The 25,285-nt window shown below is 41.2% G+C and overlaps 2 protein-coding genes across 3 annotated transcripts in view; one reads left to right on the top strand and one right to left on the bottom strand.

The window, feature by feature from the left end:
• The first annotated feature begins 11,163 nt into the window (after positions 1-11,163).
• The window catches only part of whrnb (whirlin b), a 77,354-nt gene continuing 63,232 nt past the window's right edge, over positions 11,164-25,285 (top strand). For both annotated transcript variants that reach the window (XM_087171646.1, XM_023397640.2), the window contains exon 1: positions 11,164-12,295. In XM_087171646.1, the coding sequence (XP_087027772.1) occupies positions 11,585-12,295 (711 nt within the window). In that variant the 5' untranslated portion in view covers positions 11,164-11,584. The remainder of the gene's footprint in view (positions 12,296-25,285) is intronic.
• LOC147817139 (uncharacterized) lies at positions 18,227-20,595 on the bottom strand. The gene is made up of 4 exons (XM_087171596.1): positions 20,050-20,595; positions 19,286-19,441; positions 18,961-19,053; positions 18,227-18,505 (listed from the first exon to the last, which is right to left on the bottom strand). Exons 1-4 carry the CDS (start codon positions 20,593-20,595, stop codon positions 18,227-18,229), a joined length of 1,074 nt encoding a protein of 357 aa, XP_087027722.1.

Raw genomic sequence — 25,285 nt, forward strand, 5'->3', positions numbered from 1 at the left:
GCACTGAGTCTCTGGCATCCCTCAGGGTTGTGGTCCTGGTGCTACCTGAATGGTAGACTGGTGCAGGTAGTATGTTTTGAATTCCTATACAATGGCAAGAAAAAGTATGTGAACCCTTTACAGGCCATTTCCAAATTTGGGTCCCTCATCAACACTCACTCCAGCAACAAGACAACCCTTATTTGGCAGGTTATATAGGTTACACCTGCTTATAATCAAAAATGGGTGAGAAAGACAAAAGTAAAGATACATTAATTGCAGGCTAGGTCATCTTCAACAATCTAAAAGTCAGGGGAACTAGCACCATTATTTACCGAAATGCACTGCTGTGGGATAAAAAGTCAAATTCAGTTGATAAACTTTTTGAATCGGAAACATAATGCTAAAGAGTTGTGATGACACAATTACACTGATAATGCTGCTGGTGCACAAGCTGCTTGGTGCATATGAAATAGCTATCGGATGCTGCTGGGTATTTGTGCAAATGGATATGAGGGAGCACTGCTTTGTAGCTAGTAACCGGATGTGACAATGGCATTCATCTATTATATGAAGTATTGTTTGGTGATACTATTGTATGTTGTGTGTGTGTTGTTAGGAACTAGTTCATCTTTCTACCACAGAGCCTCCAGGAAGTTCTTCTTAGTTGTTTGAGACTTAATTATTTTGAAAGTGAATCCATGTGGTGGAGGTGGTGTGTGTCTATTTTTGTATCAAAGGAATCAAATTGTTGAGCTTTTGTAAAACAGAGCCTCCAGTAAGCTCCTTGTACCTGTTTGAGACTTTTATTTTGAAGGTGAATCCGCATTGTGGAGATGGTGTTCAGGACCGGCCAAAAGGACCTCACAATAATGGTTTCTAACAAAAATTGTCCTCACAATCATAGAAAGACATCTACACACACACACACACAACCACACAAACACATATGCAGTGTTGATTTGTCTTATAAATGCTGTTACAGCTAAGAGTAAAAAGGCTAAAAGTTAATGAGTCTAATCAGCCAATCAGAATCGGCTGTGTTAATTTCTGCCCAGGTACTGTCAGTAGCACGAGCTGAGTCATTCGCTTCTTCGGTGACTGTGGCCACCAGGGGGAGGAGGGAAATGCGCATACACCAATGAGGGACCAAGCCCACAGCCCACATTAGTTAACATCCTAGTGAAATTGAAGAAGGACATGATGACTAGATTCAATACCTTGAACTCAAAACTACAACTTGTCCAAAGGTCCCTGACCGACCATGCAACATGCATTACAAACCTAGAAGGATGTTCCACCGACCACGACACCTGTATTTCCGACCTTGAGAACCGTCGTAAGGAGCTGATGGAAGCCAACAGCACCACAAGCTAAGCTAACTGACCATGAAAGTCAGTTGAGACGCTCAATGTTCGTTTGTTGCAGAGTTCTTGCCGCAACTTCTAAATTCCACTAGGACACAAGGATAAACTGATTGGATTGTGGTGGTCAAAGGTCAAGGTCACAGTGATCTCATGTTCTCGTGAATGCAATATATCAGGAACACCCTGAGGGGATTACATTACTTCATTTATATCCAAATGATCAAAGGTCAACTTCACAGTGACATCATAATGTTCTGCAAAGACACTTCTGGTCATTATTCAATACTGTAACTGAGGAAGGAAAGACTGTGACCATATTTCCTGTAACTTGTCTGGTTGGCAGAGGCTTACAACAAAGAGTCTGTCTCTGTGTGTGTCATCATGGCAACATGTGTTCCTGGAGCAGGAGCTACCACAGAGGTGGTTTTAGGACTTTGGCAGGTGTTTATATGTCTGTCTGCAGATAGATTCCTGTCATTGCGATAACAACCACAGGCAGGAAACTTTACAGGTGTGTGGTTGATATCAAGCTGAAGGTCGAGTTCGAAGATGGTTGTGGTCATGGGTGGGAACGTCAACATGTTGACGGGCGTTGCAGCTGGTCTGATTCCATGTCTCTAGTTTTGACATGGTTTCATGCTGACACATCAAGATGAGTGACATGTGGTGAGGGATGAGGGCAGGAAAAGGGAATTCATTTTGCCCTTGTGAATTGAGACATGGCTTTAAATCAAATCCATAGCTGCTCAGGTCTGTGTATTAGATGGACAGGAGGAGCTTAACTTCCTCACAATCGCGGGAAGTTCACTGGCTTAGGCATTAATTGCCAGCAAGGGAAATGTCAGGTGCTTTTAGCGGTTGTCACAGATGGTGGATGTAAAAAATGGTTGAGGTGGGGGCACCAGAGCTGCTGAGAGCTCCATTCAAATGGCTTATGAAACAGAGGCCTCTAATTACTGCACTCCTCTCCCAACACAGAATCAGCACCCACTTTCCTCTGCCACAGCTGGTAACAAGGATGAATCCAGTGGGAGTTATATTAGCTATACATAGAGAGTGAAAGCAGTCATTCAGAAAGAATAATAGAAAAAACACAATTTGGTAATGTTAAAATGTAATTTTCCTAACGTGATTGTAATTGCAAATAGTGCAATACTTGATTAAAAAAAGACTAAACAAAATGTGTTGCCACTTTGTCGCTCTGTGAAATTGCACTCTGCTCACAGTAGTGCTTTGAGCTAAATGAAAACACAGTTTAGTGTGTTAGCATGCTACCATGATAATTAGAAGTTAATCAGAGCAGACAATGTTTTTCCTCATGCTTCTTTGAATGCCATTTGGCAAACTCCAACCAGACTGTCAAATGCCTTTTAGTCAAAATGACTTCTGTCTAGCAGCTCTAGCATCACGGCCTGATTGATGGAAAGTTATAGAGATGGCTGTCCTTCTCCCAACTCCCAAACAAATAAACTTTCATGTTAAGATGTCGAACTTTACAGCAGAAATAAACATGTTTACAGCCTGGTACAAAAAACTGTTTTGGTCTCTAGAACTAATTTCATCCTTCATGACACCTGTACAGGGGGTACATTTTTATATAACTCACTCGTTTACATTTTCATTAAGTCGGAAAGTTCTGCATGTTTGAGGGCATGGCCTCTTTGAGTGACAATTGGTTGAGCATAACCTTGCCACAAAGCGGACCTCCTCTTTACCCATTTTTGGATTAGCCGGGAGTTTGACAGAGTCAGACACTGCCAAGTTGGTGACTACAGCTCACACTGAGCTTCAAAACCACTCTTCAGAAACCTGTGGGTGACGTCATCTTTATGGCTACGTCCATCTTTATTTACAGTCTATGTTGCCCATGTAGTCACACGCTTACTCTTGGGAGAGGAGTTCTTGTAATATATTTGATATGTGACTTTGATATGTAACCCATGGACAACAGGTACACACAGAACAAAAGTGATTCAAGTACCGATCCCTGTGGAACACTGTTTAGGACCTTGGATCAGGAAGATATAGGAATACTGCATGCAACACGTTGTGTTCTTTAATTCAGATATGAATAGAACCAGGAAAGCGCCAGTCCCTAGAGACCAACCTGGTTCTCAAGATATTCTTGTTGTGCATTCACACATGCACTGCAGCTCTAAACTTATCTTGACGTTATCCAGAGGTGCTGTATGTGAGAACGCAAATGCCCGAGTCAGTTGGAGCGGAAATTAAACTGATTTGGACCTGCCAGCTCCCTACTACAAAGTCTGTGTAATGCCAGTGCCAGTGTATGAATAGAGTAGGTTTAGTGAGTGGGCGTGTTGATAATGTTTTGCCTCCTGCATGCTCTACAGGGGTGCCACCCCCTCACTTAAACCAAATGGAGTATTTAATGAAGGAGAGAATGCATCTGACACGGAGAATCTCATGTTGTGTGTTGCATGTGTGAAAGGGAAACTCCAGACAACGTCTCAACCTGGTTCTTCAGACATCGTCCGAGACTTCCATGAGAAAACGGCTTCAGATGGTGTCATTTAATTGTAAGAGAGAAAATGCAAAAAGTCATTAGCAGGTAATAGGTCATCAGCTTCCTGGTCTGTTCAATTTCATTTACATTTACATTTGATCATTTGGGAGATGCTTTTATCCAAAGCATCCTGCAAGTGAAGAACTTCAGTAAGCTTCAGTGCAGTAGGAAACCTGGGTGTAAGTATTAACTCCTACGCCTGTGTATATTCTCATTTGTCCAGGTCATAGCCTGGTCAGATGCGTACATGAACTGATGAAGCCTCTTGGATGAGAGGTGAAACGTCTTCCCAGACAAATAACCTAGTCCAGTTGTTTTCGATTTAAAAAACTCCTTTAGGATATTAACTCCTACATCTGTTTAATAGGTGTGTGGAGATGGGCATGGTCGGCACGCAGCTGGCTGCAGGAGAAAGAGTGTGCAGTGTGGAGAGAGCTGATGAGAGCAGTGCCAGGTGATTGATCATGACTGTCAATGAGTCTCTTCCCCTTTTTAATGCAGTAGCGAGCTGGACTAAAGAGGACTGACACACGAGACACACAAGGCGAACGGCGGCCACAGCAAGCCATGAGAAACTGCTGATAAGAGACTAAGAGACTCTGTGTGCCAAAAGTCAATTGTCTGGTCAGTGTGCATCAAAAGTGCATAGTAAGTGCTGGGTAGACAGGTTAGGGTTTTAGGAAGGTGCTCTCGGAAGAGATGAGTCCTCAAGAAATTCTTGAAGATAGAGAGGGACGTCCTGCTCCGATAGCACTCAGTAGCTCATTCCACCATCAGGGAACCACAGACCAGAACAGTCTGGACTGGGACCATAATGTATTTTCATTGCTGCAAATAGCTGCCTGCTTTTGGGAAGTGGTGATGACAGCAGAGTTTGCAGGTCAGAAAACTAAAACAATGAGCTAAAGAGGCTAAACAGCCCAGGAGAATTCAGGAACAGCAGAGTTGATGATAATTCTGTGAGTCCATCATAACAAATGACATTTTTCACAGTACACATAGTCATTTAATTCCTTTGATACAAAAAATAATAATTAGTGCAGCTTTAAAAAGCAAGACATTTGCCTCAAAGGGGTTTGTCTGATTTTCTCTGTGCTGCAGTGTGTGGCTCAGTTTGGTCTGAAATTGTTCAAGGACCACAATGCAGGTGAACCTCCAATGAAGTTATTTTTAGTTTTTAAACTTAATGAGTTTTGCAATCACCACCATCTTGATTTGCTCATTTGTGAACTGCAGTAATTGTTCTTTGTCCTTTCTTATAAGACAATGTTCGGACTTTACATCTCTCTCACTGTAGACTCTCCATGTTTCCTGAAGATTGTTTTCTTAATGTTGAGCATTGTGAACTGTTGGATAAGAAGACAGACAGGTGGCTCTGCTGGTGAGTCAGTGTGAGTTTTAACTTAGAGAGGGAGTGGATTAATGTTGTTGTCTCAAGATAAAACCTCACTCACCTACTCCACTTAATTTAAGTCCTTTAACACAGCTCTGTAAGTGTAAGAAGTCCCACTGTCTGTGGGAGGTCTGTTGATAAAGATGGATATTTATTACTTGGGGTTATAAAATGTTCAAGGCTGTAGATGTTCTCTACTTTTTACCCACTTTATACCTGGAATCTACAGAGCCCAGCGGGATGACTGAAAGAGAGCAAAATGTGCACTTCAAACCCAGATTTACTACAGTGAGTACTGCGTGCACATAATACTGCCTGTCCCTGTTCTGCCTTATTCTAAAGCATATAATAAATATTACTATTTCTCTTTAGTGGACCTTAACTATGGAATGCCATTTTAAACAATATTAAATGAATAAATAAATAAATAAATACAGCTATTAAGTAAATCCTGAAATAAATTAAGTAATAAATATATAAATATATGTAAATATAAATATATAGATGAGTTAATAAATAAATAAATAGTTCTATAAATGAATAAATAAAAAAATACATTTTTTATTCATATATGTAACACTTTTATTTATTTCAGGGGACTTTATTTAATAATTTGTTTTTCATCAATTTCCATCTGTTCTATTGAAGTGAGGGAGCGTGATTATCCCACAGATTCAGACTAAAGCAACAGCACCACCTTAAGAGACAGCTGGATTTGCGAGATCAGGACATCACGGGAGAATATGGAAGGCATCAGTGGGCTCCGAGATACTATGCTTTTGTATATCATATCACTATCATATAGTAAATAACCAGGCTTATCCAGTGAATTCAATACTTGACAAATCAAGACACAAAAATCCTGTAGCGCCAATATATCTATGAAACAGTCCATAATGTTCTAGTACATCAGACAATCAAGGGAGAGCCACAACGTTATAAACAATATGAAGAGATCTCAGGTGGAACTCAAATTTACATTGTATTATTGTTGTATAGTTTGCCATATTTCTTAATCCTATTGGAAGCTAATCACTGGGCACAGTGTAGGGATGTTTTATCAGTGAGCTCACTATAGCCTCATCAACAGCAAGTCATCGAGTCTCACAATATGACTCTCCTGGAATACAGGACAGTCATCAGGGACTTTGTCAGCTGGTGCAAGATCAACCAGCTTCAGCTTAATGCCAGCAAGACAAAGGAGAAGATTGTGAACTCCAGGCGGAAGACATCCCACTTCACACCAGTGAACATCCAGGAACTGGACATCGAGGTGGTGGAGAACTACAAGTCCCTGGGGGTTCACCTCAACAACAAACTGGACTGGTCCACCAACACCCACGCTCTCTACAAGAAGGGTCAGAGTCGCCTTCACCTGCTGAGGAGACTGAGGTCCTTTGGTGTGTGTGGGGCTCTCCTCAGGACCTTCTACGACTCTGTGGTGGCCTCAGCCATCTACTTCCTGTGGTCTGCTGGAGAGGGGGCAGCACTGACAGGGATAGGCAGAGGCTCAACAAACTAATCCGGAAAGCGAGCTCTGTCCTGGGCTGCCCCCCTAGACTCCATTCAGGAAGTAGGTGACAGGAGGATGTTAGCTAAGCTGACATCCATCATGAACAATAACTCTCACCCTCTGCATGACACTGTAGGGTCTCTGAGTAGCTTCTTCAGCAGCAGACTTTTACATCCTCGCTGTAAGAAGGAGAGGTTCCGCAGGTCCTTCATTCCAGCAGCTGTCAGACTCCACAACTCCTGCTCTTCCTGACCATGTGCAAACTTGCACTTTTTCATGTACATATCATGTGTATTGTGTATGTTGTATTTATTGGTGTATATTGGTGTATATTTGATGTATATTTCCATAGATGTTTATTCTATAGATGTTTACTTTCTGCTGTGGTAAATGAATTTCCCAGTTGTGGGATTAATAAAGTTAATCTAATCTAATCTAAATCAAGTAGTTACCTCTTTTGACTTTAGTACGACAGACAGTGGAAAACTAGAATTACCGTCTCATGGTCGTATCCCTCAACCACTCAGACTAATTTCAGGTTACATCCCTGGCTTTGGCTCTGACTGAATAATAATGAAATGCATGTCAGTGCCTACATACATACATATATTGACGTGTTAAGTAATTTCTGTCCTCATTCAGTCAGAGGTGACACAATTAATATGACACACTGTGATAAATCTGGGACATAATGCTTTAACTGATACAAACCACCCTAATTTTTATAATTAACCTGGCCCTTCTATGGTATGGGGCATTACAATGCAAGACAAAAAAGGCAGAGCCAGTGTTATGATCAGCTGTCTCCACATCCAGACCAAAGCAATAGGCATTGGTGATACAGGGATTGCAGTCATATCTGCTGGCACTGTGGTTAATCCATGGTTTGGGTGGGCTGGGCCATAAGAATTAAATTGTGATTAACAGTGGACAGGCTGCATGTGGGCGAAATAATATGTAATGTGTCAGGAAAACATTAACTACATTCTCTGAAATGTGAACATATTTTAAACTTCCTTTTTTGAGCTTTTAAACTGTTTGTGTTCAGGAGGCAGCAGCGACAGTCAGAATTTAAACTCAGGCTTTTGTGATAATACCTGCTGCCATTTTCATTTTACCAAACAAGGAGAGCTTTTACTTTAAATGACAGAATGTTTATTTAAACCCAGCCTATTTCAGTAGAAATGTCACGATATCATCAAATGAAGTATCCTACTGAGAAATCATGGTGGTGTGAGATCAGGGGTGCGAGTCTCTACGTCGTGGAAAATAATTTGCTTGTGTGGCTGGCGGGTGGATAATTTATGCATATGTGTGGATTTAGATGACATCAGAGCAGATGTGCGCATCACTGACAGATATGTATTTTCAGATTAATATTTGGGTTTCCACATACAGTATATCTAGTGTAAGCGCAGAAAGCTAATGGATTGAGATCAAATATTGTCAGATATTCATGGTCCCCAGATGATGAATCCCACTGAGTTTGGTGATGCCCATTACATTTCATCAAGCACCACAATGAGGTTGACATTTGTGGCTTTGAGTGAAATCTATCACATAGATTGCATTAGTAGAAAAATTCCTTTGCCCAACTGGATGACATGTAATAATTCATGTAGCACCACCATCTGCTCAGAAATTTGTCCAATACTTTGGAGGAGACACTTTTATGGGTCGTATCAGGGGGTTGTTCGGGTTGGAGGAGTTGTTGTAACATACCCATCAAAAATGATATAGTCTTGCTTTAAATGATATATTATACAGCTAGTTTTAACTGTTCCCAAAGGAAAGGCTGTTTGACGGCAACCCCGTCCACAGCAGCTCAGCGCTCAGCTTCTGGGCTGGTACCCCTACATGGTCTGGTGCCGGTCCCAAACTACTGCAGGTAATACACTGATTTAAGATAAGTACCTCACACAACCTCGCATCAAATAACTCGAACTATCACTTTAAGTTAAGAAACAAGCTGAGCAAACGTTAGCAACAGCTCGGCTGCTAGCCCCTCCAACACATCTTGTGTCTGACGAACAGTTTGGTAGAAACACTGACTTTTATTGTGAAACTGCTTTATTTAGTGTTTTTATGGGATTTAATCAGCTGGTTTGATTTGGAGAGGAGGAGACCTCTGTGGGATAATAATCCCATACTATGTCATACTATGTATTTATTATTGATTTGATTGAGAGACTCCTAGTGGCAGAAAATTACATATTGTGCATTTAACAGTAGCCTATTTATCATTTCCCAACCAATCTCACAACCTGGACAACAGGTGTGATACGACCCATAGGTGTGTCTCCTAAAATAGCGCCCTATGGCGGCAGGTGTACTGGACCTTGGTTGTCATGGCTACTACAATACAACTCTGAGTCCTGCCACATCCAGAAATACTCGGATGACACAGCTATTGTGGCGCGTATCAGGAACAGGCAGGAAGAGGAGTACAGGGATCTGACGATGGCCTTCAGTGAATGGAGCAACAAGAACTGCCTCCTTCTGAACACCTCAAGACCAAGGAGATGGTCATGGACTTTCGCATGTCTAGGTCCTTCAGCCAGTCAACATTCAAGGGAAGGACAGTGAGGTGGTGCACACTTATAAATACCTAGGTGTGCACCTGGACAGTAAACTGGACCGGTCCCTGAACACAGATGCCATCTACCTGAAGGGGCGGAGCCGGCTCTTTATCCTCAGGAGGCTCAGGTCCTTTGACGTCTGCAGTGAAATGCTGCACATGTTTTATCAGTCAGTGGTGGCCAGTGTATCTTTAATGCTGCAGTCTGCTGGGGCAGCAGCATGTCAGACATGAACACAAGGAGACTGGAGCTGGTCAAAAAGGCTGGGTCTGTTCTTGGCAGGAGTCTGGACTCACTCAGGAGTGTTGTGGAGAGATGCATGTAATGTAAGATGGAGGCCATCTTGGACAATACCAACCATCCTCTCCACAACATTATCTACAATAATAAACACACCGACTGTACCAAGAGAGGCCTACCTACCATGGGTCAACTTAGTCGCCATGGTTACTATAACGGGCATGGCTTGGTTAGGTTTAGGAAAAGATGTTGATTTGGGTTAAAATAAGTACTTACTCAACATCAGACAATCTTTTGTCATCCACCCACCAAAACCTCCTCCTGACGTGGACTTGGTCTCTCTTTATACTATGTCACCCACTTTTCCCTTTGCTCCTGACGTAATTACTACGACCACTAGGGTCATAATAACCTGCTGCACATTGTTTCTAATTTTTCATTCATTGTTTCTTTTAAACGTTTCAATCTATTTATAGAATTGCTTATGTGAAGAACATACAAAAACAACAAACTTTCTTTGCCTAAATATTTTTCCTGTTGTACTGATTCAGACATTGTTTGTATGTCAGACTGTCATTTCTGTTGAATAAGTCTATATTGTTGGAAACGTCTGACAGCGCTGAGTTGCTGACTGGGGTGAAAGTTAAGGACTGATGAAGGTTTGGGTGAGATGGTAGTGAGGAATACTCTTTTTCAACTTGTACATTTCTTATTTATCAGTTGTTCACGATAAAAAACATATTTGGAAAAAAACATGACAGGAGACAAACAAATGGAGGACAGTAGGTGGCAGCAGGATCATTGTGCGGCGGTCTCGTGGGGGGAATGATGACTTGATGAGTCTATATAAGTTTTGTGTTAAACAGCATTGACCGAACACCTCCTCAAAGCGTGGGGCCCACTGGGCTCTCTGTCTGGAGCTCGTCTCCTCAGCAGCATCTTGGTGTGGCAGGAATGTTTCCAGGGACTCTCCTTACGCGAGTGTCCAGACAGAGGGAGCTCGTTACCGCCATGAGGAGGAAGACTCGGCTTCTATAAATAGCTAGGCTGTTTAAAAATAGCTGTAGGCTACAGTTATGACAAGGAGTCTCAGGGAAGTATTTGCTATAATGCAGCTTGATCAGCTTAAAGGCTGACAGGCAGACACCTACCGCCATTGCGCCCAGTAGCAAAACAGTTTGAAGATGAAGCCGGAGCAGAGGTTCACATGCTCTGTCCAGATGAATGACCCTGTCCCGAGCTGATCCTCCTGCTTCTGTTCAGGAAACAGTCAAATAAAATGTGTGAATTCTGACGTTCTAAGTTGTTTGTAGTTTAACTGTCATTCCTGTTCCACTCCACAGTGAATGACATCAGCCAAACATGATCATTAAATAACAGTGAATAGTATTGTCAGTTTCTAAGCAACACGTACACAGGCACACACACACACACACGCACGCACACACACACACACACACACACACACACACACACACACACCTGCGTCATTTCCTATACACAGAGGGTCTGAGAGCTTTTAATTCAGCTCACCCAGCGGGTTGCGCACATCGTTCGTTCCGCCGTAGAAACGCAACAGACTCCGGAGTTTGTGGCCAGAGTGAACGTGGTGGACAGCAGCGGTTATTATCCGGCACAGTTGTTTGCTTTACAGTAATAAAGAAAGCTTCCCACGGACTTCAACCCGCCGGGTTTCTGACATTACACGGGACGTTTGAATCGCTGCGGCTCGACCTGGTGAAGGAGTGAAAAATACAACCGGACAGCGAAAAAATGCGCGCATCCACTGGGACATAGTTTGTTACCGGCGGACACACCGTGCGCGCGGCGCTACGCGCGTTTATCTCCGGTTACCTGTTGAAGTTGCCCGATGCGCGTTGAGTTGTTTCACGTTTTGCTTTCAAGTGGGAGAATCGACTTGAGCAGCGCTTTGCCAGGTGCCCAGTCCGTCCTGTGAGATGCACCGTTTCCCCGTTATGTTGTAGGATGAACGCTGATCTGGAGCGAGTGTCGCTCAACACATCGCTGAACTCGGCCGGCTCCGGCGGCCGTGCGCTCTCGGCAAACGTCCGGAGGCTCCACAACACTCTCAACCTGCTGCTCAGCGACCTGGAGAGAGAGCACTTCATCCACTGCCTGAATGTTTACCACGCAAAGCGCAACGTCTTCGACTTGGTCCAAACTCTCAACGTGATTCTCAACACGGCCGAGAAACGACAGCTGTTGCCCATGTTGCGCCTGGTCATCCCGAGGTCCGACCAGCTGCTGTTCGACCAGTACACGTCCGAGGGGCTCTACCTAAAGACGGACCTGCTTCCCAGCAACGGCAGCGCGGAGGGCTTTGGACAAGAGGGTGACTCAGCTCTGCAAAATTATGTCAGTTCCATCCACGAACAGCCTCTTCCTTCGGGCTGTCCGGATGGGTTCAGCGCCGCGGCAGAGCTGTGCGCTTCCATGGCCCCGCAGTTTCTTGAGGGCTTATTTGGAGAGGTCCGCAAAGTCACCCTGACGCGCTCCAGGAGCCATGAGGGTCTTGGCTTCAGCATCCGCGGTGGGTCGGAGCACGGCGTGGGGATCTACGTGTCCCTCGTGGAACCGGGATCATCGGCAGAGAGAGAGGGACTGAGGGTCGGGGACCAGATAGTGACCGTGAACGACATGATGTTCAACAATGTCACGCACATAGACGCGGTGAAGGTAGGAGTTCATGTGTGTGAGTGAGTGACTTCGAGCTAAAACAACATGAGACCCAGAGTCCAGTCAGAGAGTGTGAACCTGTTACTGCAGTTGTGTGGTCCAGATGTGAACGCTGAGTGAACATTAGGGGAGACCGGGGATGGTTGTAACATGGGTCATATGTAACACGTCCAATTTCTCCAATTAGGAACAAGTTAAAAACCACGATTCACTCTATACCTGCTCAGTTTAGTCCTTACTCACTCCTCATATGAGAAAGGAGCTCCTTGTGATACACACACACACACACACACACACACACACACTCACACTCTTTTAGAAGGAAAAAACTCATTCTGAATTTCTTTCTACTTCATTGATTAAAATCCTCCCTCGAGCTCGGGTCCTCTGCCAGAGGCCTTTCTGTGCAGTGTCTTATCTGTTCATGGTGCTCTTCAGGACAGTCTGAGTCTTCATGTTGTCAGTGCTAAACTTTTAGCTGTTAGCTGTAAGTTACTTTAGTTCATACAAGAGTCTGGGTTACACACACACACACACACACACACACGCACACGCACGCACGCACGCACACACACGTTCATTTGTTGAAGCTGGTGAACATTTTGTTCAGTTTTATTGAAATTCTTCACATTCTTATCACTACTATGTATGACAGTAACTAACACACACACACACAGGGTCATATAAGTGTTGAATAAAAATCTCAGTATCAAATATCCTTACATCATGATGTTACATCTCAGCTCAGGATATGTTCCAACTAAGCATGAAGTCAATTCTAACATTTCACTCCTTGTGTTTAAACCACAGACATGTTCTGTTTGTGTAGCTACAGCATTTAACACAGACACGTGGAACCAGTTTGTGTTAAATTTGGACTTTTCACTGATTTAAAAGATACAGACAGACATGTCAAAAATGTTACAACCATCTCTGCTCTCCCTTACCGCGGAAACACTGGGAAATGCAGTGCTGCCAGATGTAGTTCCTCTGTGGACCTTTAGGTCCCACTGGATCCGCCTCTAGTCTGGCTTCATCCTCTGTATTAATTCTTCTGCACCACTTGATGCTGGTCTTAATGCTCCGTGACTGCTGAACCAAGATTAACTAAAATGTTCACCACCAGCAGAATGTAGTTTTTCACTCTCTCTCTCTCCCTCTCTCTCTCTGACTCTCTCTCCATGATGCGGTTTGTTCTTCATGTCTTCATGTCACAGACACCAGGGATACATGATGAGATTTAGGGCTGCAACTAATAATCATTGTTGACTTTATGGCCATATCCCATCCACTCTACACAGAATCCAAGTCTCTGTGGTGACCGGTCAGTGTATTTGACTCTGACCCACCTGGTCAGTGTTAAATACACATGTAATCATGTATAAATGTCTGTTCACTGAAAGACAAATCATTTAGTATTCATTTAAAATAGCTCCATCATAATTGTTTTTCGTATTTGTAATGTGCTAACTTACAAGCCGTTAATGATACATCAACAAATTACATACTGAGCATTAATAATTACTTGTACATCATTTGAATAACCAGTGCGTATAGAGATCCCATTATTATAGACTTACAACAGACTAGTGAAATATCAAATCTCTGAACAACTTACAAGTGATTCATAATATATCAACTAACTACTTATTAATCATTTACTAATGATTTGTTAATGATTGTTTCATGATTTAATAAAAGTTTGCAGATGACTTACACATTTGTTATATGTTAACACAGCACTTACTAATCATCTACAAATGTATATCAGTGTTTTGGGAATGATTACTTCATCATTAACTAAGGGCTTATAAATGTCTTATGAACGTTATTATAAAGTCTTACCAAAAATTGATTGTCTAAATAGTTGCCTATTAATATAATATAATTGCAGCAGCGCTAATGAGATTTATCCTGCGGGAAGGTTTCAGTTGTTGATGAGTTTAAGTGACCACACTGCCTGTGATTATAATAATAATTACAATAAACCTATTCAAACATGTAATTAAAGGGGCGCTTCACCCAAAACATATTTTTACACCAAATATATTTTTACTCTTCTAGTGGTTTGTAGCCATGCAAACAGTTTTGGTTTGGTCTGGTCTGTCTCTGTGATCTCTGCCTCCATCATAACACAATAGAGGTGAATGGATTTCCATTTCTGCTGCGCACATTCATCAAAAATGTCATTTAATTACAGAAACATGTCTTTCCAGAGACAGTGTCCCAATGACTGTGAATAATCCACAGAGAACACTTTTCAATGGTAGAAAGCGTATTTCAAAACTTATCACATGATATAACATATCACGTGACCACTGATGTGCACTGAGCAATGGGCGTCCCGGTCGAAACAGGAAGTAGATCGTCTCCTCTGCAGTTGGTTAGTTGCATAAAATAGCACGAATGAGTAACAGCAAAGACACCTGTAGCAAAGATCCTCTATAACAAAAGATGCATTACAGTCAGAGTCAATGGTAAGACATGGTTTACACTTCCTGTCTCCTAAGTGGGCGTGGTCGTGATTGCTCGTTCATGTCAAAACATGTCAAACTTTTCTCAACGGTCTCTGGTTGTAGCATTAAAATACAGAATTTAACTGAACAACAGCTGCTAGCAAAGACAACAAGGTCAGTAACACTTGTAATTTTTATCATGTTGTGCACCACTGGTAGTTGTGACTGATAAGAACCAATCAGGGAGCAAACATGGGTGTCTTCATTATAGTTTCAAAAAGTCTCTGTTTCTTCCACATTACAACACAACTCTGGAGTTTTCAAACTAAACCGGGTCCAGCAGCATTTCTAAAAAGGGGCGGGCCACACCAGACCAGTGGCTAAGGGGCATGAGTCTTACATATTACACCCAGATTAGGATAAAGGCAAAGATCTGTAGAATGAAGCTGCAGGATCTGTTTTTAGTTTGGACTGTAGCCAGTAAAAACATTTCTGATTGATAAATCCTGTAATGCAACTACAGAGAGTGGCAGCAATTGCTGTAAAGATTCAATTTAAGAGAAAACACATAAATAAGAAAACCTCCTCCATGTGGGAGGAGAGGTATTTAACAGAACAGATGAAGCTGAAAAATAAATGTGTTCTTCAGTTGCTGTCACCATTTTTAAAAATATCCCTGAAGTACTTTTTTTTTATTGTCCTAGACATTAATGTTTTATTTACTGCTTGTATTTAGACTGTCTGACTGGAGAACTTTTTTTATGACCTTGTAAGATTTTCTCACTGAGTCAGACTCACAGACCTACAGCATTTCCAATCAGAAACAACACTTTTCGGTGAGGCGGAATGGCTCAGGCCTTGGACATCATCTTATTTAAGAGCAAATAAAGAAGCTTTTCAGCAGCCTTTACAAGGCTTTATTGAATTAATCCAGCATGAGGGGGAAAAAAGCTAAACAGCTCCTTTTCTTTTAGAGTGCTGGTGATGGATTGCAGCTTATTTGTTCAACTCAGGAAAGCCTAGATATTTGTAGCATATAGAAGGAGCAGCTGTTTGTTTGCTGCCTGCAGTGAAGCCATCTGACAGGTTGTCTTTAAACAAAGACTTTAAACAGGACATATTATGCTTTTTGTGATTTTCTCTCATTTGTATGCTGTTGTACATGTGAAATGTTGCCAGAGTTCCGGAACGTGAGGTGGAATATTATGTTAAATTGCTCCAGGGTTCAGTCTGCTCTGAATACTTGGTTCCAATATTTGTGCAGGACAGCGGCTGTAATGTCTGGAAGAAAGTGTTTCTGTTGTTCTGTCTGATACCAGTGGCTATCATTTATATTTTTTGTTGCTGCTGGAGTTATTAGCATTCATTAGCTGAATGGGGATGGAGCCACACATGCAAAGCAGAGTGGCTCCCAATACCAGCGGTGCTGGGGACCCTATTGTAATCACTCAGATTCTTAGGGGTTCTGGTTCATTTGCAACATTTGGCACCAATCAGTGGCAATTTGTTGAAAAATCACGAAATACCCTCAGGTAATTTTTAAAACTACTATTTGGCTGTACGTGCAATTTGCATGAAACTTTGCACGTTATCATCGACTATTTGTCCTCTCATGATCACGAGTGAGAGTCGTTTAGGTGGCGCTTACACACAAAGTTTGACACCATTCCAACCTTGCTTGAATGTTTTCCAATATCTGTGCTGCTCTCAACCCAAACATCAACCGCCAATGCTGAAAAATGAAGCCAAAACCGAAGTGCTAAATCCTGCAGTTCCTCTAATGACCATCTGATCTGGCTCCAACAGTGAGTCAATCCCCATAGACTCCCATGTTAAAATGTCCAACTTTACAGCAGAAATAAACATGTTTACAGCCTGGTACAAAAACAGCTTTGGTCTCTAGAGCTAATTTCCTCCTTCATGACAACTGTTAATATAACTCACCTGGTTACATTTTATTAAGGTGTTAAGTTATGCTAAATTAAGCGTGTGGCCCCTTTGAGTGACAGGTGGGTGAGGTATGCTTCCCACAGAAGTCTTGGCTCCACACATGCCCCTCCTCTTTGACCCTTTTTGGATTAGCTCTGAGTTAGGGGCGGAGTCAGGCACTGCCAAGATGGCGATGGTGGAGCAGCTCACTCTGAGCTTCAAAATTGCTCTTCAGAAACCTGTGGGTGATGTCACAGAGGCTATGACCATCTTTATTTAGTCTATTTCTCAACCTGACACTTGCATTGGCTCCAGGTCCGACTTGCATCGCCTTGACAGGCCACTGGGTGCGGATGGTTCGGGGACTTGGACTCCATTGATACCTGCCTGCAGGTCTAGTTAGGGATAGCAAACATTGACAAATACCCAAAGCAAGGCAAGAATAACTGGGAACAGGTGAAGTATATTATGGCGGCGTAGACAATCACAAAAGCGGGAAACTAGACAAAGACAGGAATTAAAACATCCAACAGACACACAAGGGAAGTAATATCAAACAAAGGGTAATTTCAAGGGCAGATCATGACACTGTGTAAACAACACAGACATTTTTGATTTCGATCTCTCTTTCAGAAAGGAAGCAAATACTTATTCTCAAGATTTGTGGAACCTTTATGGTTATAATCACATTGTTCAGTGCGATGTCACATCATCTCTTCCTTCTGTTGACAAATGGGAATATTGTCAAGTTTTATTGCAACCAAAGAATCTATCTTTACTGCTTATACATAATTATAGTTATTAGACTCCCTTAATATCCAGAGGCATTTAAATAAAGCTAATATTTCCAGTTCCTGCTAAAGGCCAAGGCCTTCGTCTCGCTGTGCACCTAGGCTCTTCCCCTTGTCTGAAGCGTGACTTCACAACTGTTCTCCAGCAGGGTAGTGAAGGCTCATTCGTCAAGCTGAAGTGACAAAACCTGATTTCTCAAAAAACGAAGACTAACAACTCCTCCAACCTGAACAACCATATAGGTCGTTTTTTAAACCCTCTGATACAAACAATAGGAATGTATCCTACGACAGCATGCATACTGGACCTCGGTTGTCATGGTTACAATAATAAACACGTGGACTGTACCGACATCAGCCTGCCTAACTCTGCTGCCATGGTTACTATAATAGCCATCATGTAATAGATGGTGATTTGGGTTAAAATAAGAACTTCCTCAACGTTACATGGTCTTTGTTGTCATGGTTACAATATAAACAGCTATTTTTACATGGCAAACTTCCTCCTGCACTGAAAAAAGTGATACTTTGGATCAACTTAAAAAAAATGGATGTAATTTGTTACACCTAAATTTATTAGTTTTTCTCAAATTACATTTCTGATTTGGTTGAAACCATAAATTTTGATTTAATATCAATCAAAATTATTTATTTTGCCAAAGGCAAAAATTTACATTGATTCAAAGTAAAAAGAAAATTAATTTTAAAGAACATACACTGTTATTTTTAAGTTGTTATAACTTAATATTTTCAGTTTAGTCCAACTTAATAGGTTCCACCTCCATGAATACTTTCTGCAGTGCATCAAAAGTGTGTTTGAACTCACTTGGATGGCTCAGGTTTAGAGCATAGATGAGGCCAAATAACATGGCACATCCATCTGCAAGTGATGGCAACTCATTGAGGACTCGCACACCTTCAATAACAATCCCAATGTCACATGGTGGGTGTGGAAGATCTTTCTCCTCCCTGATGACAAACACTGCTATGGTACACCGCTCTAGCTCTTGTTCTGCTTCATCCTTCTGACCAACCTGATAAAAGATAAGATATGAAGTTATTCAGATGAAACCAGTGTCTGATTAACCAAGATAAAAATGTCTACACAAACAATCCTCCTAATCAAGTCTAAACTAACAAAGAGAGTCAAATTGCAATTCTAGTAATGTGAAAATTTAATAACTTATCCAGGTGATGGTTAACAGTGGCTCCTTCAAATATTTTCTCATAGCAAAGACTTGACTTCATTGCAAATAAAACAATGGTGTGATGATGTCTGACAAAGAAGGTTGTTTTCACATTCATCTGCTCTGAGTGAAAAGTTTCTCAGCTGGTCAAAATCCAATTTTAAGGGGTGGGCCTATGAGCATAATTTGTGACATTACATCTAGTTAGGAAGCCAGTGCACATACATTGCAGTATCTGAGCAAGTTACAATATTTATTGTTTAATTTTGTCTAAAGCTTAAGTGATCAATACATATACTTACCAAATACTCCATGAAGAGTTTGTCCACATCTTCCCCAAGGTACACAATAAGGCCCTTCAGCAGGCATTCTCGTTTTAGATTCACCTCGAGGCTCTACAGGTGAGAGCACAAACACACCCATAATGTAAAATTAAGTCCAATTTTGTAACTTGACTGAAGATGCAAACTGTAGGCACTTGGAGTTACAGTTGTGATTTATAAAAGTTTTGAGCAAACAAGTTAAAAGGTCAAATGTGTTGTAAAAATGAAACTTTTTGCTTCTATTTACAATGTCACTATTTATGTGATATAAGGCAAATTTTGATGTATTGGGCAAGTACATTACCTGATCAAGAACTTTAAGAATATCCCGAGTCTTCTCTCTGACAGCTCTTCCCTTGTTTCTGATGATCTCAATCAGCTTTCTGTGGTGCTTATCCAAGGAAGCCAGGAATCGCGGTTCAAGTGGAACAGTTGTTATTCTCATGAATTCAGCACAGATCTTTAAAAAACAAAATAGCACATGTAAATGTTATTACATTATATATAACATTACAACTGTGTGGTGTATGTGGTGTGCATTAGGGGCCAAAACATGCACTTTGAATTGATTTGGCTCAGTTTCTTAGCAAGTTTCTTACGATAGGGGATGTCAGGACCGGATTGGTACTTTTGGTCAAACCCCAGAATTGTCTGCCATTATGAACAGAAGCTTAACTCGACAAACTTGATAAAGTCAAGAGCAATTTAACTATGTTATAAATTAAAAACTGATTATCGGAGCATTGTTAACAGCTATTCTTGCAGTTTAATTTTACATTTCCAAACACATTTCAATATCCATTACACCCATTATATCCAACAATATCCCAAGGATCAGGTGCTTGTAAAAGGTGCAGATGTACAGCCCAGCAGCAAGAGTAAAACAGGCTCTCAGCTTTATCAGGTTTGTCCAAGTTCAGCCTCAGTCCGTAATGGTGGACTGTTCACGCAAGCGACTCCAGGGTTTAACCTAAGGTACAAATCAGGTACTGACAGTGGATAGTATCATTTAGGCTACTTTACAGACCACCACTGATCTATTGCCATTGATTTGAAAAAGTTACTTACCTCATCCATTGTGAACAATGCAGGCCATCTCTCTTTCAACTCTTCCACTCCAGTTCCCTTTCCCACAACTTCATATCTTCGTAGTGAAAATGTCTTTGCCATTTTATCTTTTATCACTGTGCGATTGTTCCGCCTCTTCACTTCACTTAAAAGTGACAGTCTCTCATTTTCCAAGTTGTCTGGGGTCTCTCCAGTTGGAATGTCGGGTATGTGGTTGCCTTCTCCTCTCCTCTGTCTTTTTAATTTTTTTGCTGGCAATGCATCCTCCGGGGCTTTTGACTTGAGTGAATTTGCAAGGAATTCAGCACAACCGCTGTGCTTTAGTTGAGTTCGGGAGTTGCCCATTTTTGTCTTCAGCTGCTGCTTCCACCCGTAGCAGTCGTTGTATAAACCAGGTTCAGAGAGGCATGGGTGCTTCTTAATTAATGCTTCAGCAATGTCATTGAAGTCAGAATCTTGTGGGTAGCCTTTGTACTTGTAGATGTCTTCAGTGACCTTTTCCAGAATATCTGACATTGGTTTTAGACGCAGTGTCAACCTCGTCATGTTTGACCTGTACGCTGCATTTCCTCTTTCTAACTGCAGTTCAGTGTCATAAGAGAATGTTGGAATCAGAAACTCTCTTGGCCACATCTGGGTTCTTGTAGAGGCAGAGCTGGAGGGTGTGGACAAGACCTCTGTATCATCTGATTGAGTAGATGCAAAGCCATCACAGAAAGTGAGAATAACCTCTTGGCTGCTATCATCAGCTATTGGGATGACCTTGACGGTTGCCTAATCCTCAAGTTCAGCCGTAAATGTCAGGTTCACTAGTGCATCTCCAAAGTCCTTGTCTTGGTACTGCAGTCTAAAATTCCCATTTAACCCACACACGTTTCTGACTTCATTCATAAGCTGCTCAATTGTCTCTGGAATTCCATCAGGTAGAATGAGCTTCCTGGTGTCATCAGGATTCAGAATTACATGCAACTTGGCTGGCCTTTTCACTGTCAAGTCAGCCCATCCAAACGGATCTAGTAAAAACAAGAAAAAAGCAGTAGTATTAGTTGTAGTACAAAATTGGATATAACCTACAACTAATTCATGTTCACAAAGTCATTGATTCATAGTTTTTTTTACCAGAATTGTGAAAAGGGAGAGCTGCAAAAGCAAAATTACACACTGAATGTACATTTAAGGAAATTCCTAGCATTTGTTTAAAGGGACAATTTGTAAGTGCTGGCACAGAAGCAGAATGATAAACTGCTGTGGATGAGGCCAACAACAAGAGATATTTTAGCCTTGTGAAAGAGCTCCCACCTGAAATAATCAATGTGTTGTCAACCAGTTGTTTTCATCCATAGAACTTATATATTCTTGCACATGAGCAGAACTGTGCCTGCTGTGTACTCTATTACACCACAGATCACCAAGGTGAAGCACTGACAATATTCTAAATATGTAGTACACTTTAACTGATATTGACTATTTTTAACCCTAAACCCTAACCTTAAAATACTTTCTGTTGTTGGCCCTATCCACAACAGTTTATCACACTGCTTCTGTGCCATCACTATGCTCTGCTTTTACAAACTGGGAGCGTGCAGAGCACTGCCTTATATTTCACAACTTCATAGGGAACCATTTAGGTCAATCTCTGATGCATACTTCATATTGTAAATGTAAAGATATTCAGCTATTTCAGTTATTCAGTTAGTCTATCACATTTGTATAACATACTTTAAAAGTTCTGCCTAGTTTATCATAAATAAATTAGATCACGAGCGATTAAAAGTGGCCATTTTTAAGAAAAGGGTGCATTGCCTGACAATTAAATAGACATTGATAAAAGAAAAGCAAGTTTAAAAAGTTTGAAAATTTCTCCCACATTTCCAACAACACAGCCATACAAACTTATGCATGTATGTATCTTATCCGAGAGAGTTGAGGCGCCATCCACCAATGATGTAGTGAGCCGGAGGGTAGGGATTTCAGCTCATGCACCCCAACAAGCTTTAGTTCTCTAGCAGTAGATAAGACCAAGTCGAAGGCTCGATAATGTTCCAGGTACCAGGCATCCAATATTTTGACAATGAAAATTAGTGTCTCTTGTAGCACAATCATTTGAAGTATTTCACAGAACTCTGGAAGTCCAGCCAGAGACCCATGGGCCAACACCATTCCAGTCCTGTAGTTGAAGCCGTTGTAGGACACGTTTTTTGCAAGGTTCACAGTGTCCATATCTGTTTCACTTCCAGTGCAATATCCTTATTCAAAACATCAAGGGGAAGAGTCGAAACATCAGTAACGTCCACAGATGGCTTCGAAAAGCTACACATGTGCAGAGTATATGCAGTCTGAAATTGGTGCCTTTGAGCTAATGAATGCAACACATTTTTGTAACAGTTTGTATGATGGATTACTCTTTTGAAGAAGCCATGTTTTGCCTCGAATCTCATAGTCCATAGTGCTACAAGGGGGCCAAACTGGCGGATCAGCTGTGGATAATGCTCCAAGTAATGATGTTTGGGTTGAATTCTTTCATGGGGGAAAACTTCCTGGAATATTGCCTGGTGTTCAGATATCTTGAAGTTCAGATAAGAAATCGAGTCCTCAGTGTGAAAAGTAGCAACAACATGTTCTACAATGTCCTTTAAATCACAGAGCACTTGCCACGCTGGTTCGTTTGAGGAAACTCTGGGGCCAATCAAGAGAGGAAGAAATCTCAATAGACTCCAATACTCATGGGCATTTCCTCCAGTTGTTCTCTTAGTAGTGTAGGTGACAGGCACAGGATACGGACGGTTTGTCTTATCAGTCCACTTAAATGGAAATGCTGTTATTGCTTCATTCAAATTTGCTAGTGTAAAATATTTTTTGGAAATGAACACATCAAGACAAAGAGCAATCTCAATAGGGATAATTCCCTCAAAGAGATCATGAGCTATATCTGAGGGAAAACTCTGTTTCACACTGAAATATGACAAATTTTCTGACAGCACACATTTTTACACCAAAATAAGTATCCAATGAATTTTCTTCAATAGCTTTTGTTTGTATGTCTACATTTTCAGCAGTACAAAATCTGCAGACAAATTTACCTGAAAGATTTTGCACGAAACCTGCAATACCGTGAGCCCCAAGATTGTCTGCTGCTACACAATGAACAATGCCTTTCACAGTTTACCCCAACTTGGCAATAAACAGTCCTTGTTGTTCTAATGCAGGGATGCCAGGGTGAAATTGGTCAGGGGGCCAGATTTTTTTCACGTGAGACCTCAGCGGGCCGAATTACACTTTCGAACTGAAAAAACCAAACACTGACTCAACATCACTGTTTGAAATTATTCATTAAGGCCTACACATCAAAAAGAAATTGCATTGGCACCACAATAGCCTCACAAGGAGGCCTACAATTACATAGATGCCTAAAGCAAGTTACAGTAACCTCTGAAAACGTAACATTGTCCTATCCATGCTAGGGTTGTCAAAACTGCTCAAAAATGATGTTCGAATATTCCCTCTAAAAAACACATATATTCAAACTATTTGAATATCTATTTGCGCATTATTCAAGGACGCGCATCACATCAATACCAGGACAAACTAATACAACAAGACATAACTACTGTATAGGTAGGCTAGTTTATTTAAGTTTAAACATATTTGACAACATATTACCTAATGGCCAAGACCGCAGAGCTCACTTTAGCTCTCACACTTGCTCTCTCTCTCTCTCTCGCCCGCCCCCTCACGCTCTCTGTGCATACTAGTTTAAATGAACAACAACAATAAACAAATGCTGAGTGCTGATCAAAAGTTTTGTGCAAGCTTTTTAAGCTTAGGGATGGCCGATGTCTCCTTCACTGGTACAGAGCTCACTTTAGCTCTCACAAAGAGGGGGGGGGGGCTCACTGCGCTGTTTGTCTCCCGCTCCATGCTCAAAGTCACACCAGGCAGATTTAAATAAAAGTAAAACATTAGATTTAAAAATAAAATAAAATAAAATAAATAAAACATTAAATTTAAAAAAAAATGCTCTCCCATATCAACCCATGGGCCGGATGTGATGTTCAATCGGGCCGGGTCCGGCCCGCGGGCCGTAACCATGGCATTCCTGTTCTAGTGTGATAAGGTCATCTACTAAGGGCTTCAATACAGTATCAAAACCATAGTTCTTAACATCCTCCCTATGAATAAGTGCAGCTAAATATATATTAGACAGCAATGAGTGACAACTAGCAGGTAAGTTCCTCAAAGTCCAATACACTCCACAGATTTTATGTTTTTTTTTTTGAGGTGCCGAGGGGATTGCAGATTTCAAAATCATCTACATACAAAATAAGTGAAATAGCACACTCCTTTGACAACTGCTTATTTTCTTTGTAATTAATACCATCAAAAAAGCAGTTATACTGAATTTTATCAGACTGAATTTGATGGGGATATCTCAAATTTATTGCTTTATCCAAAACAGTTTGACAACTTAAGATCTGTTTCAAAGATTGTAATATAGAAATGTACTGAAATGATTTTCTGGTTTGGGGGTCAAGAACAAATTGTATAGATTCTACAGTTTTAAAATGTTTTTTGTAATAAGTCTTTCTCTTCCAGGCAGTGGAAAGATGGCCCTGACCACCAAAAGAAGCTGTAATTGGATTGGACTTACAAAGGGGTAGATGCTAGGTCCTGCAGAACAGTTTCATCGACTTAACAGTTGCCATTTTTTAAGTGCTGAGCTATAGTTTGATGGACAAAAGGGACAGAAGCAGTGCTTATTAAATAGTCAAACTCTTGTAAAAGTTCATCAACAGCCACACTAGAAAAAAGATAAATATGTTCTAGCTTCAGTAAGAGAGAGGCAACTTTTAGTTCGACATTATTTGGCAAGTCATTTAAATTTTGAACATCATAGCTTGCATCACCCAAGTCCTCTGCACTTAAAACATCTGAGGGCTCAGCTCTATCAATCTGGATACTGTCAGTATATTGATTTTCAACAGAAAGACTCGAGCTTGACCCCTGTTACTCAAATATTTCAGGCTTTAAGTCATTTATTGAACAATCCTTATGATTTCTGCTTCTGTGCGTTCGAAATGAACCATAAATATTTGTTCTGTACAAACACCCCTGAAACACACAAACCACTGTTTCACTGTTTTTTAGATGCTGTGCTATATGTTGAACAGTGGCGGCTGCTGGTCTTATAATGAGGGGAAGCTCATTTTCGGCCTACATCATAAAATGTGTCCGTTTA

Source organism: Seriola lalandi, unplaced genomic scaffold (genome assembly GCF_002814215.2).
Source record: "Seriola lalandi dorsalis isolate HSWRI2012SDOR001 ecotype SW California unplaced genomic scaffold, Sedor1 jcf7180002054883, whole genome shotgun sequence".
Lineage (NCBI taxonomy): Eukaryota > Metazoa > Chordata > Actinopteri > Carangiformes > Carangidae > Seriola > Seriola lalandi.